Source organism: Callithrix jacchus, chromosome 9, assembly GCF_049354715.1.
Source record: "Callithrix jacchus isolate 240 chromosome 9, calJac240_pri, whole genome shotgun sequence".
NCBI classification, from domain to species: Eukaryota; Metazoa; Chordata; class Mammalia; order Primates; family Cebidae; genus Callithrix; species Callithrix jacchus.
Window position 1 is genome coordinate 93,013,235 of NC_133510.1, and position 15,808 is coordinate 93,029,042.

General features: G+C 34.8%; 1 protein-coding gene across 1 annotated transcript in view; it reads right to left on the reverse strand.

Moving 5' to 3' along the window:
* The window catches only part of TMTC3 (transmembrane O-mannosyltransferase targeting cadherins 3), a 59,675-nt gene that overhangs the window by 22,582 nt on the left and 21,285 nt on the right, over nt 1-15,808 (reverse strand). The window contains exons 7-10 of the mRNA XM_002752834.6: nt 12,739-12,991; nt 6,639-6,787; nt 4,328-4,448; nt 2,741-2,852 (exon numbers count right to left, since the gene is read on the reverse strand). Coding sequence (XP_002752880.2) covers nt 2,741-2,852; nt 4,328-4,448; nt 6,639-6,787; nt 12,739-12,991 — 635 coding nt within the window. The remainder of the gene's footprint in view (nt 1-2,740; nt 2,853-4,327; nt 4,449-6,638; nt 6,788-12,738; nt 12,992-15,808) is intronic.

Genomic DNA, 15,808 nt, shown 5'->3' on the forward strand with positions numbered 1-15,808 from the left:
AAGTGGGCAAAGGATATGAACAGACACTTTACGAAAGAAGACACATATGAGGCCAACAGTCATATGAAAAAATGCTCATCGTCACTGGTCATCAGAGAGATGCAAATCAAAACCACATTGAGATACCATCTCACGCCAGTTAGAATGGCTATCATTAAAAAATCTGGAGACAACAGATGCTGGAGAGGATGCGGAGAAAAAGGAACACTTTTACACGGTTGGTGGGAGTGTAAATTAGTTCAACCATTGTGGAAGACAGTGTGGCGATTCCTCAAGGCCTTAGAAATAGAAATTCCATTTGACCCAGCAATCCCATTACTGGGTATATATCCAAAAGACTATAAATCGTTCTACTATAAGGACACATGTACACGAATGTTCATTGCAGCACTGTTTACAATAGCAAAGACCTGGAATCAACCAAAATGCCCATTGATAATAGACTGGATTGGAAAAATGTGGCACATATACACCATGGAATATTATGCAGCAATCAGAAATGATGAGTTTGTGTCGTTTGTAGGGACATGGATGAATCTGGAGAACGTCATCCTCAGCAAACTGACACAAGAACAGAAAATGAAACACCGCATATTCTCACTCATAGGTGGGTGATGAAAAATGAGAACACATGGACACAGAAAGGGGACTACTAAACACTGGGGTCTATTGGGGGGAAAAGGGGAGGGCCAGTGGGAGGGGGAGGTAGGGAGGGATAGCCTGGGGAGAAATGCCAAATGTGGGTGAAGGGGAGAAGGAAAGGAAAGCACACTGCCATGTGTGTTCCTACGCAACTGTCTTACATGCTCTGCTCATGTACCCCAAAACCTAAAATCCAATAAAAAATAAAAAATAAAAAAAATACAGAGGAAGATACGAGTTTTACAAATGAAAACTATTTGCTTATAGCTAGAAAAATAGGAAGAGTTTTTACGAGAGAAGTCACTGGAAAATGGGAGAAAAGTGAGAAGGGAGAAATTCTAGTCTCAAGGAAGAATATAAACAAAGGTAAAGAAGTAAGGAAGTACAGGATATTAATTCCATATTCCAAGCAATGGATCACAGATCCTGGCTCCCTGTTGCTTTCTCTAACGTTACATTTGTCAAAATTCTTAATGATTTAGTGATTTCATAATCCATACAGATATTAATCTTTGAATACCATGGTCTTGATGTCCTTTTTTCCAAATGACTTACACCTTCTTTCCACCTTAGCTAATTAATGCAATGGTCACTGTACTTCTAAAAAAAAGTAACAGTGCCTGACACTCTGCACCCCTTCAGGGATATTTGGTAATGTGTGGGGGTTTCTTTTTGGTTGTCATTCTGAATGGAAAATAATGATAGCATTTGGTGGATGGGGGTCATGTCTGGCACATATCCTGTAATACAATTCTGCACTCAAAATGCAAATAGCACTCCTACTGAAAAATACTGTGCTCTAGCTATATCCTACTCTGATACCAACAATTACTCAGATTCACTGATCTTGTTATCTTTCCTCCAGCCCTCATCCTGTCTCATATCCTTTCTTAACCAGCTTAGATTTGGTGTCTCATCATTTACTCACTCCTTAAATCCTTTCTTAATTAGTAATATACAACTGACAAAACTTTAATCCTATTTAAGAGAATTTTTTATGCTTATGTCATCACTATTAAAGCTAAAAAGTTGCAGGAAAAGAAAAACATGTAACCATACCAAATTTATTTATTTTTTTTGAGATAGAGTGTCGCCCTGTTGCCCAGGCTGGAGTGCAGTGGTGCTTTCTTGGCTCACTGCAACCTCTGACTCCCAGGTTCCAGCGATTCTTGTGCCTCAGCCACCAGAGGAGCTGGGATTATAGGTACCCGCCACAATGCCTTGCTAATTTTTGTATTTTTTAGTAAAGATGGGGTTTCACCATGTTGCCCAGGCTGGTCTTGAACCCCTGACATCAAGTGATCAGCCCACCTGGATTCCCAATGTGCTGGGATTACAGGCATGAGTCACTGTGTCTGGCCCCAACTGATTTAAAAAACAAAGCCAAAACCCTCTTACCTTACCATCCTTTCTTGACCCCATACCCAGCACTGCCACCACTTCTTATCGATACATTTCAAAAGAATTTTCTGTACTAATTGTCCCCAATTATTCTTTCCCCATTCTCTTAAACTCACTACTATCAGGCTTTTGTACCCATCATTCCACTAAAATTGTTTAACCATATCCATCCTACCCAACAATTCTATGTTAAAAAAATAATCCATAAATGCTTTTGTTTGTTTTGAGACAGAGTCTTACTCTGTCACCAGGCTGGAATGCAGTGGTATAATCGTGTGATCATAGCTCAGTGCAGCCTCAAACTCATGGGCTCAAGGAATCCTCCCACATGAGCCTCCCAAGTAGCTGAGATAATATGCTCACACAACACTGCTTGGCTAATTTTTAAATTTTTATTTTGTAGAGACAGAATCTTGCTGTCTTGCCCAGATAGTCACGAACTGCTGGGCTCAAGTGACCTTGCTCTGTCAGCCTCCGAAAGTGCTAGCAACACAGGTGTGAGCCACCAGCCTGGTATCAAAGTCCGATATTAAGTGGCTATTATATGTAACCCAATTCAAAATAAGCAAGCACTAAACTCTAGTATTCAAGTCACTTAGAATAAAGCTAGAAAATAAACTCTATCTTATTTCCCCCAAGGATAATCAAAACTTTTTTTTAATAAATAAAATTCATGAATTTAATTAATAATACTTACCTGGCTGAACATGGGTAGCCTGTACAAAGTATTTCAAAGCTCTCTCAAAGTTCTTTTCATTTTCCAGAGCATGACCCACATTATTCCATAGTTTGGCATTATTTTTATTTACCTTAAATATAAACACAGATAGAAGTAAGTTACACATAAAAAAATATGACTCCAGTTCATACAGATATTTCTTTGGTATACTATTAAGAAAAGAATGTTCTATGGAGATGTCTCTGGGGATGATGCAGGAGTCAAATAAAGACTGCTTCACCAAATTTACTCTCCCTGCACCTCAACACCAACATACTAAAACCACAGCAGTCTTATTTCATTCATGTTATATATTAACATTTTACAGAAAATCTTATTTGATCAAAGCATAGCGGTGTTTCAAACTCCTGCTCTACTATTTGTATTTTTAGGAGCAAAAGTACTGGAACATGAGAATATGTTTAAATGTTGCATTGATGACTTATTTTTAGACTTATTTAAATTTATTTATGTAATTCATTATGGTAATAGAAGCCCTGAGATTAAAGCTCTGAGTCAATATGTGCTTTCAGAGTTCACAGATTACTGTGGTGTTCTTGCAGATAGATGATACCTAGTCAAGTAACTAACTGCAGTGGTTGGAGCTATAGGTTCCAACCACTGTTCTGGGAGTGGGTATAAGCAACATTCTAGAAAATTATGGAGCTACACTGGTATCCTAGGAGTATGGATTAATAAACATGGTAATGAGGTCTTACTTGTTAGCAGACTTCTGAGCTGGGAGAGAGAGTAGAGCTACTGAACTGTTTAAGAAGAGAGTCATCTGATCTTAAGTAGATGTGAAATCAAGAAGTCACACAGACTACTGGAATGAGGCAGCAATTCAATAAAGCCAAGCAATGAAGAGTTAAATAGCCAAAAGGAACTAAAAATTCAGAGATGTGAGGAGGGATACAGGTAAGGAAGAGCTTGAAAAAAATCTTTGCTGATACCATTAAAGAAAACACATTTTTGTTTTTAAAAGACATTTTTCTAATTTATGTTGTCCATTCTATAGAAATCCTGTATCCTTCCTTTTTGCCAATTCTTATCTTTCTGATAGTATTGTAACCACTGGTTATCTTCTACATCATTGGGTGTCCCCCCCCTTTTTTTTTTTTTTGCTGTGCATTTTATTTTACTGAATTGATGGCATCAATTACAAAACTCACTATATTATAAGTCTATTAAGAAAAAAAATGCCATTAATTTAAGATGCTTTTCACTGTAGGACTTATTTGGTTTCAGAGATTTTAAAAAGGAAAAAATGTATACCTTTAGAAGCAATGAAATACAGTATTCTGATTTAAACATTGTATCATTTGAACTTCTAATAGCTATATAGCATTTAGGGAATTATATATGCTTTGGGCGTATAGCTAAGTATTATTCAGAGCACTTGGTTATGGTATGTATTAAAGAACAAAGTATTTTCATTAATCTTTTGGGGAAGTACTTAATATTGACTGTTAAGTGTCTATTTGAAAAGAAAGTTAAAACAGCTTAGAAATCGTTCCAAGAAATCACTGATTACATACTTTTTTGTCATTCTGAACAACACTTTACCTTCAAGGCTGACATAAACAATGTATATTCAGACTCCCAATCCCAATTTCTGTGGAATGTTTTTAAGGAATGAATGAGTATCACCATAGACAGACAAATCCAGGATAGCTTTTTAAATACACTGTTTAAGAGAAAAAAAAGCAAAACAAAACAAAAATTGTCTTCATCACCAAAAGCATTTTACCTTTTAGAACACAGGTAACAAGTAACTTAAATCCTCCTAAAATATCATGTGAATTTATTCTAATTCATTCAAATATTATCCAACTTTAGAGGAAACAACATCAAAAAAATTATATATTGTGAATATGACCTTCACGTCAATTGTATTATCTACTCTAATATTAGCCTGTATTTCAAAAGCTGTTTAGATTAAATGATAAAAATGGATAAAATCAATTTTTAATTATGACATTTTACAATTTCAGTCCTTTGTGCCATTTTCTACAACTGAGTATTCTTAATTGAGTTTAGTAAGGGGTCAACCTTACCACTGGTCACATTTGAAAATGTTTTACTGACAATTTATACTAAGATCATATTTTTGGTTTATTTCTCTACTGTAAAGCTAGAATTGTCTATTAAAGACATAGAAAAAGTAACTCTTCATTAAACAGGGGCAAATTACTATACAACTTTAGGTTAATTATTTGAGGAATCAATTCCTCACCTATAATTTTTTATCATCTCATTTAGCATTAATAGTCTCTGAGTCTGTGTTTTTGTTTCTACATCATGGTATAATTTCTTTCATTGACGGATCCAATTAACCAGGACACATGAGTACAGATGAGAAAGAACATGGTCACTGGAAGCAGTCAGATGTAAATCTGAAATAAGACTGTTATATGCTAGCTGTGTGATCTTGGGTAACCTGCATGGCTTCAATGTTTGCATCTGCAAAGTAGACTTAAGAAGTGTCAAGATTAAATGAGAAAACAAATTTAAAGTCTCTATCATGGCCCTTGGTACATGGCAGGCATTCAAAAATGGGTAGTGATTCTAACTGGATATATGGGTAGAAACTAAGAGGAAAGGTTTGGTAGATGGCAGTAAAAAATTGCAGACATGGATGAGATTATCTGTGGAAAATATGCGGTGTGAAAAATGTGGCTGTAAGACTTTGAAAAATGTAAATATTCAAAGAGCTGGTACAGCCAGTAGAATTAGAGCAGAAATGAACAGATGTGGAAGAAAATCAGGAGAAATACTTTTATAGACACTAGGGAAATAAACTTTAAAAGTGTTGACCTTCAAGCCTGTAATCCCAGCACTTTGGGAGGCCGAGGTGGATGGATCACGAGGTCAAGAGATCAAGACCATCCTGGTCAACATGGTGAAACCCCATCTCTACTAAAAATACAAAAAATTAGCTGGGCATGGTGGCGTGTGCCTGTAATCCCAGCTACTCAAGAGGCTGAGGCAGGAGAATTGCCTTAAACCAGGAGGCAGAGGTTGCGGTGAGCCGAGATTGCGCCATTGCATTCCAGCCTGGGTAACAAGAGCGAAACTGTCTCAAAAAAAAGAAAAAAAAAACAAAAAACAGTGGTGACTTAGTTTAGTCACTAGGAGGCACTCTGTTTTATGTTTAATAGAGTGAAGTAGAGAGAAGTCTGAATTCTGTGGGGTGAGGGGTGACTGGAAAATGAGAAAGTGAGAGAAGTGACCATTTCTTTTTCAAGCTGAAAATTCAAATTTAATATTATTATATTAGAATTACTTGACTTTTAACAATTTGTTTGATTTGCTAATTTTAGTGCCACAGCATAAGTACACAATGAGATAATACCTGTAACAATTACGGTTCCTAAGCATATATACAGTGTGACTACGCTGTCCCTTAACTGTTAGTTTGAGGGAACTAGTATACAAAGATTATAATGAAGATAGTGATGATAGCAATAAGTTACGGACTGCTTACTATATGCATTTTATGTATATTAACTCAATATGACTCACTTAAGTAGGATGACTATTATCTTAGTTCACTGAATTTGGAAATGGCAATGGTCATTTGTGACTTTATTCTCAATAACATCCTTGTTTTCATTTGGGTCTGACTCAAAGTTTGTTCTGTCTCAGGCTGTAAAATAAAATTACATAAATATGCGAAAGAATACAGAGTAAATACGTGCTGTGGAGCTTTCCTAACTTGACTTATAAGACAAATGAGGAGACGATTGAGATGAAAAACCAAAAGATACAAAAGCATGACTTAGAAAACTGCACTGGATACAGATTTAAATTTTTAAATGTGTGATGCTTAATTCCATAGTTAGTAAGCATTACATGAACTGACATTTAAATTCACCTTTTTGTTGATATTTTCTGCCATCCATGGGCTACCAAAATACAGAACCCCATGCTGGGAACATACAATACTCGCTCAGCCACAACAAATCCAACTGGAAAAAAAAGGTTCGATGCAGGAATAAATGGTAATGCCATTAAACAAAGTGCCTAGAAAGAAGAAGATTTAATAATTTATATTAAATTAAGAAATCTATGGGCATCTGATACTCAAAACCAAACATTTTATCATTTAATTTGGATAGCATACTGGTAAACTAATATACTATGAGGAATATTAACCATGAAGAAGGCAATTTAGAGATGGCATTAACAAACATCAGGATGTATGTAAGCAAGGTGAAATGAAAATTGTAAATTCTAGAAGTTATTATATTAGAGGGTATCTGTGAACTTTCTTTGAAAACAAGATTTCTAGGTGTGCGTAGAAGTGATTACTCCTGGAAATTAAAATCTGAACCATTACAGCATTTCAAATTTGAGAAGCATAATAAGCTATATCTCACTGGTTTTCTGTAAAGAATATGTTCGCATAGTAAAATATAAAAATGTTAATAAAATACATCTTTAAGCAAAATTAAACAATAAAGGTTCATCCAGTTAAATAAAAAAGAGGAATTACTTTTTGAAATTATATCTAAACAACTCAAAAAAAAATGGGCAAAGGAACTAAATAGATATTCCTCAGAAGAAGACGTACCAACGGCCAACAGGTATATGACAGGTTCATCACTGTCATTAAGGAAGTAAAAATTAAAACCACAATGAGCTATCACATCACACCAGTAAGAATGGCTATTATCGAAAAGACAAAAGGTAACAAATGTTGGCAAGAACGTAAAGGAAATCCTTGCACACTGTTGATGGGATGTAAATTAGCATTGCCATTAGGCAAGCAGTATGGAGGCTCATAAAAAAATTAAATATAGAACTAACAGTGATCCAGCATTCTTACTACTGGGTATAGATCCAAAGGAAAGGAAATCAGTATGTTGAAAAGAGATCTGAACTCCCCTGTTCATTGTAGCATTACTCAATTTACAACAGCCAAGATATGGAAACAACCTAAGTATCCATCAATAGATTACTGGGTGAAAAAAACATATGGTGCATATATGCCCTGGAATACTATTTTGCCTTAAAATAGAAGAAAATCCTGTCATTTCTGACATGAATAAACCTTGAGGACACCATGTTAAGAGAAGTAAGTCAGCCACAGAAAGACAAATAACACATGATCTCACTTAAAAGAAGAATTTATAAAAGTTGACTCATAAAAGTAAAGTAAATGGTGGTCACCAGGGTTGGGGGGGAGAAGTTTGGGGAGAAGTTGGTCAAAAGATATAAAATTTCAGTTAGGAGGGATACAAATAAAAAACTTAATAAAAAATTTACACATCTAATTTATGTGTGTGGTAAAAATAAGATGACAAATATGCTAATAGGTTTTTCAACAAAACCACAGAGGCTGATTAAAAAAAAAGCCAAACATGTTGGTTTTCACAACTTTACTACTTTAAGAAACCACATTATATTGGAAACTGAAGGAATGAAATAAGGTGTTGTTCAGAAAAGACAGCAGACTACTCACTCTGTACGTTAACGTTACTTCATATAACATCCTGAAAGGTTACATGTATTTAACTAGAAGCTTAGTGTATGCATAAAAATAAAAACTGCCTCCATTTAAATCAATAGTCTTTCATTCTGTAAGAACTTCTAAAATTACTGATATAACACTGAATATTGAAACTACATGTTCATATTTCTTACCATTTTGAAAATGGGATGACATATGGCTTCCACATTATAAACCCACAAAATACTAGCACAAAAATAGCTTGTGGAGGAAATAAGTTTGGTCATCATTAGAACATCTGTTTCTATGGACATCTGCATCCAAATTTTGTTACCCTGATTTGTTTTATAGTACTTAATTTAATAAACAAGTTAAATCTTTAGCTTTACAAGTTTGAGACTCTTCTAATGGGCTGAGGGGGAAAAATGTCTATTTGACTTAATTTGTAAAATACACACACACACACACACACACACACACACACTCTGAAAAGAATACTCTCTCCACAAATGTTCACATGTTAATGAATTGTAATGAGGCAACACTGAATCTGAGAAAAATCACTACCATCAAAGTGCTCACCATCATACCAATTTATAGGTCAGATATTTCAGTGTTTTTAAATCAAAAAAAGGAAGAACTAAGAATGCACAGAATTTGCTCATTTCCCAGAGATGTTTGACAAAAATAATCAGCAAAAAATGTGAAACAGGTAAAGTTCCTGAATATGTATGTAGTTCATTAAAAAAAAATTATACCTATTAATTCACGGCCACCCTAAAGTAATTTCATTTGAAGGAATTAAGTGTTAAATTCACTCAAAAGTGTATTGTAGACTGATGCATTAAAAAAAAAAAAAAGAAAAAATCTCTCAGGAAAAATCTACAGGTTCTGGGATAAGAAATGTCTCTAATGATTAACTTATTCAGAAGTCCTAATATGCTCTCTAATAAATGTATGCCAACCTAGTTAACCATCACTACCTTGTAATTTCCTTCTTCCAGTAATATAAACTGTCCTTAAGCAGAAGGATATTAGTAGAAAGAGCAAAGAGTTTGAGATAAACCTCCTTTACTTCTCAACAGAAGGCAAACCACTCAGTCACCCACCTTGAGACTTTTTATTTTTTTTTTAGACAAGGTGTCAGTCATCCAGGCTAGAATGCAATGGCATGATCAGAGTCCACTGCATCCTTGAACTCTTGGGCTCAAGCAATCCTTCTGTCTCAGCCTCCCAAGCACCTAGGACTATAGGTACAATTGTCATACCTGGCTAATTAGAAAATTTTTTTAGAGATGGGATCTCACTGTCTTACTCAGACTCGTCCCAAACTCCTGGCCTCCAGTGATCTTCCTATCTCTGCTTCCCAAGGCACTGGGATTACAGGTATGAGCCACTGACCCTGGTTGGTTCTTTACAAATAAAACAGGGATTAATAACTACTTACATTATGCTGTTGACATATATATGACATCTTATCTAATAAGTGCTTAACATGTTATTCTGGTCCTTGGTAGGTACTCCTTTGTTCTACTTATTCCTTCCAGAGATCTTCAGAAAATATCACCATAAAAAAATAGCACATTTATTAGGATTATACCCAAAGCTGAGTTATGGCTTAAGGCCACAGCTCTTCCATTTTGATATACATTTTAAATTCAGCTTACCTTACAAATACCATTATTTTATTTGATGAAACCTTAATTCCCCTACCTCTCCTTTTTTTAACCTTTCTTTTAGCAAAACTCAAGCTTGGATGTATTCTACTATTTATTGTGTCTGTAGTTACCAGAGTAGCAATGTGTTGCTAGAGAAAGTCCCAAAGCTGAATAGATTAATACCATCATGAAAGCAATCACCAAATTCAAATGATTCCTTAACACTGTTTAGGATTTCTAGGTTTCTCTGGGAAGTTCCACTCTTCTTGACTGTTTTGAATCATCATTACTTTTCTCAAACTTTTGACCCATGCCACTTTCAGCAGGCAACTACATTTCTTAATTTACAGAGAAAGCTAAAGCCGTAAAACAAGAAATTCTTCAATATCCTGCTACTAAACCTACCAATGTCCACATTCACTTCTTCTTGTAACATAAGGGGTGTCTCTTCTATCTCAGGCCAGTTCTGTGCTCTGTATCCCCTGCTCCTCATAAACTTCACTACCAATTATCCCTTCTCTAATTTATTAACCACTTTCTAATCAACTGTATTCTTTTTATCTATATTTAAACATGCTCTTGTCTCTCCAGCCTTAAAAATTTTTAACAATACATCTTTAAAGCTACCTTCTCTATTTGTTTACATAACTCAGGTACAAAACAAGTTTCCATGATATTAGGAAAAGATTTTGTTGTCATAGAAACAAGTAGCCCACTTAACTAATCAACTAAAGCCCATTTAACCAATCAACATTTCAACTTAATAAACATGCTCCTGCAAGCCAACCCATCAGAGACAGCCACATTTCTCTAAGGTCAGCTGAGTAAATGAGTATTCCAATAAAAATGCTTCTATATGACACCAATCAACAGTCTCTCCCTGACATCACTCCCTCCTACCTATGAAGGTCTACCAATGCCAGGATCTCCATGCTTCCCCCATACCCCACATAAGATTCACAGTCTATTATGCTTGAAACCACTGCCTGAGCAGCATAGTCTTCCCTTACTTAGGGAGGAAATAAATCAAGTTTATCCCATCCTTTGAAACAGTCAAAATTAAATTATCTCTAAAGGTTATCTACACTAGTTATCTTCACTCGCTCATCAAATCACTCACTCCTCGGAAACAAATTTCATTTAAGTTACTATAGACTAAAAGTAGGTCCAATCCAACAGATTCTAGATCTCACTTTCCCCTTCAGGAGCATCTGTTAGTGTTAACCATTTGGTCTTTCTTAATACACTGTCCTACCTTTCTGTTCATTCGATATGTCTCCTATTTAGGATCCTTCTCTTCAACATCTAGATATAGAAATTTCTCAAGACCTAGTTGCAGGTATCTCTTCTTTTCACTGTATTTAGCCCACTAAACTGTTTTCTGGGGAAGAATTAAGACCAAATACTCTAAGGCTTCCACTATGAGTATGAGTGAACTTTTGTGCATCTAAAATGTTAACAGCTAGTTACCATCTTTGAAAGAACTGACAAAACCCCAGTTCAGAAAGGTTGCTCTATAACCTCTTCTACAGTCCACCTTACCCTAGTTTCAATTACCACTTCTATGCTAATGAATACAATTTCTATATGTAGCTTAGGTATCTTCTCTGAACTCCAGACATAAAGTGCTGGTTAAAATGTCCAATGGGATGTTTCAACAGTAACTCAAACCCAACATGTTCATGGATAATAGTAAACACAATCTTTCAATCTACTCTGTATCTCAGACATTTAAATTTCTCTGGAATGTAAGCTCTCTAGAAATGTGAACTGTGTATTTCCTTTACTATCATAACCTCAGTGCCAAAAATGCTGTACTGTATGAAGGGTAAAGTCTTAAGTTCTTATTGAATAAATGAATCTAGTGATAGCAAAAAATTATGCATTTACAATACATTCAACATACTTTCTGACATATAATAAATGCCTGAGAAAAAGCATTACTGTCTTCAATAAATTTTTCTTTTTCTTCTTTTTTTTTTTTTGAGACAGAGTCTTGCTCTGTTGCCCTGGCTAGAGTGCAGAGGTGCAATCTTGGCTCAGTGTAAATTCCACCTCCTGGTTCAAGTGATTCTCATGCTTCAGCCTCCTGGGCTAGGATTACAGGCACCTGCCATCATGTTCAGCTAGTTTTTGTATTTTTAGTAGAGATGAGGGTTTCACCATGTTGGCCAGGGTCTTGAACTCCTGACCTCAAATGATACACCCGTCTCAGCCTCTCAAAGTGCTGGGGTTACAGGCATGAGCCAATGCACCTGGCCTGTCTTCAATAATTAAAAGGAAAAGAAAACAAACTCTTATGAGTATGAAGTGAGGCAGGCAAGAAAATCAGGATAAAAAAACAGAGTACAGAAAAACAACACCCCCACCCCCCAAAAGGCTTTTCAAATAATCAGTTCTCTGAACATAGTAAAAGCTGTCTAAGCTATAATAAAAACCTTGCTCGGAAGAACTAAAAAGCTCTATATTTCTAGTTGTGTATCTTATATGACGTTCTTCTCTTTGCCAAGAAAACAAGTAATATATAATGTAATCAATTTCATCAAAAAGTGTATAATATCTAGTTGGATAAAGGTAAGAAACAGAAAAAAAATAAACCCAAAAGGGCTCCTTCATGATTTCAGAGTTCATACCAATTTAGGAAAAGTCAATAAGCTTTCATTTTTACATGCTGAACATCTGTCAAATTATGCCTGCAAATTAACTGAGAATTTTGGGATACACTCAAATATGTTTACAAATTGGGATGCTGTTGAACAAAGAAAGGTATGCTTCTAAAAAAATGTTTTTGCTTAATTAAAGGTAGTTTCTTACTTATTCAACTGAATGTAACATTATTTGGAAAGTTAAGAAAAGTTTCTTACCATTAAAACAGTCTTGGAGGAATCACCAGAGTATCTGAGACTGAATACTCCCAAAGCCCCAAGAACACAAAAGAAAGTAAATGTAGCCAAATTTCGAATATCTAGCAATGACTCTATAAGTGGTATTGTTCCCATGGTCCAATCACAGCAGAGTTCTGAAGGATTTAATAAAAGCCAAGCATTCACAGGAAGGAGGTAGTTAAAAGTTAGCTGCCTTGTAGGAGTTGGGCTTACAGCAGCTGGGTTATCAAACCTGTATAAAGAATAAAACAATGATTACAAATAAAACTTTTAAAATACAAATTTATTTACATAAATAAAATACTGAACTATCAAGTTATTTTATATATTATCTTAATAACAGAAGACACAGACATATATTACGTGTACCTCAGACTCTTGCTAGAGTTCAAACTATCAAAACTTTATGAAATGTCTACTTCAGAGAAGTGATATTTATGAAGGATTGTTTGAAAGGCAAGCAGGTCATTCATTTCTGTTTATTATTAGAATAATTTCGATATGTACCTATAATATTACAATACTGCAAAAGTGTTCCATTAAACCTGCTGATTAAAAGTAGTAACAAAATGTTGAAGATTTATTGTATGTTTTATATGAATCACTTTTGAAAACACTCACCAATGCTTTCCTACATGAGACATTTCTTTTAGAGCTAAATGCTAATTAAAATTTAAGCTTCCTGGAAAAAATAAGTATGTTTTTCTCCTGACATAGACAGAGAAAACTAGAAGCTTTCTTTCCTCTTTTCTTTGACTCCTGGGAAGCTAAAAACCAAATTTCTAGTACAAAGTAGTAACTGTGTAGGCCTATGTAATAATTTGTGTTCTACTTTTTCTCTTAGTAAATACTAATGTAAGTTTATATCATAGTTTATCTTTTCCCAGGCCATGACATATATACATTTCATTAGTTTGGTCTGTGTTCTAAATTTTGTTGGCTATAATATATAGTACTTTAAAAACCCATTTTCTCATTTTAAAATGAGTAAGTCAATGAAAAATCAACTGCTACCACTTATTTGACTTGATTTTCTAAAAACATATCAAAAAGCTGATAAAAATAAATACTATTTGAACAAATAGTATCATTTCAAAATTTTCATACTGAATCTTACAACTTACGTATTATTTTTCATATAAAAAATTATAAATCTTGAGAGTCTGAACTTGAATTCTCAAAATAACCAGCAGAACTGAATAAAAAGTCATCTTTTTATCTATAATTCACTATTCAGAGTTTAGTTTTAAAAATTAACAGTTTATTTAGGATATCTGATTTAAAAAAAGAGTTACTGTCAAAATAAATCAAATCATATTAAAATCACCTTCAGAGGGTAATGTAATAGAATAAAATTTATACATACACATACATATATACACAATTCTGAAATGCTTTATTTCGAAAATATATATTTATATGCTTCAAGCATCATATTCATATCTATTCACACATAAATACATTCATACCTAAAAATCATATTTTTAGACTGTAGATAGGGAAATAAAAAATAGTTGATTCAAATTCCCTAAAAGGAATAATAACAGAACAAAACAAATGAAACTAAGACGTAAAGAAGGAAATACAAAGTCTATATATAAACAATTCAGTCTACTCTGTTTCTAATACTGTAATATCTGCATGGGTCCATTTTAGCATGGCTAGACTCAGAGGTAAAAATCCAGGACATTAAAAATTAATTATTCTTTAAAGAAAAAAAATGCTAGTGAGGACAGTTATGTGAAAATATCACAGGTTTGGATTAAAAAAAATTATCTGAATAAAATTTATTCTAACTAGTGCCAACAAAGCACTATCATGTAACATAACGGAAATACCATGTTAGCCTTTTGTTAAAAATAAAAGTTCCTGCAAGTAATGCCAATAGGGATTACTTAAAATTGAATAGGCAAATAGTATAAATTTCATTTTAAATTTTAGCCAAGTCAGGTGATATGAAAAAAGTCTAAATGTTAAAGCAGAAAAATATAATATGCAGACTTAAAATTCAGTGTATCTTCTGCTTTCTAGCCTTAAACAACTAAAACACTATATGAGAGGTATAATTTTTTTTTTTAACATACTGAGCATAAGGTGAAAAAGGACTTCAATACTTGAGAGAAGAAAAACAAATAAGGGAGATCTATCTGGGAAGAGTTTAGTATCTGGATAGAGTTTTTAGTCGGTAAAACAGCAAGAGGGAATCCAGGTTGAGCCCAGCGGATATAATGAATTGAGAAAATGAAGCTGGAAGCCCTAGGAGTGCAGCGGAGTAGAATTAGTGAGGCAGAATCCTGACAGAAGAAAGTTGCTGAGAAAGAGAACTTGAGACATCTGCAGAGAGTCTCTCTCCAGTTTTCAACATGAGTTTTGTTTTGTTTTGAGACAGTCTTGCTTTGTTGCCCAGGCTGGAGTACAGTGACACCATCTTGGCTCACTGTAACCTCTGCCTCCCGGGTTCAAATGATTCTTGTGCCTCAGCCTCCCAAGTAGCTGAGATCAGACATGCACCACCACACTGGCTAATTTTTGTACTTTTAGTAGAGATGAGGTTTTACCATGTTGGCCAGGCTGGTCTTGAACTCTTGACCTCAAGTGATCCACTCACCTTGGTTTCCCAAAGTGCTGGAATTACATGCGCGAGCCACCACACCTGGCCCAGTATTGATCAGTTCAAATCAGCATATATATGTGAGGAAATACCCATGGTGGATGTAGTGGATTGAATCATGTTTCTCCAAAATTCATGTCTACCCTAACTTCAGAATGTGGTCTTATTTGAAAATATTTTCTGCCAATACAATTAGTTAAGATGAGGTCATACTAGGTTAGAGTGGGCCCTAAATCCAACAACTGGGGTTCTTATATAAAGAGAAAAAAGAGATATATTAGAATAAAGGCAATGTGAAGACAGAGAAGACTGGAGTGATGGAGCTACAAGCCAGGGAATGCGAAAGACTGCTAGCAACCACCAGAAACCAGGAGACAGTTACGGAACAAATTCTTCCTCACAGCCTCCAGTAGGAGCCAATTGTGCTGACATACCGAT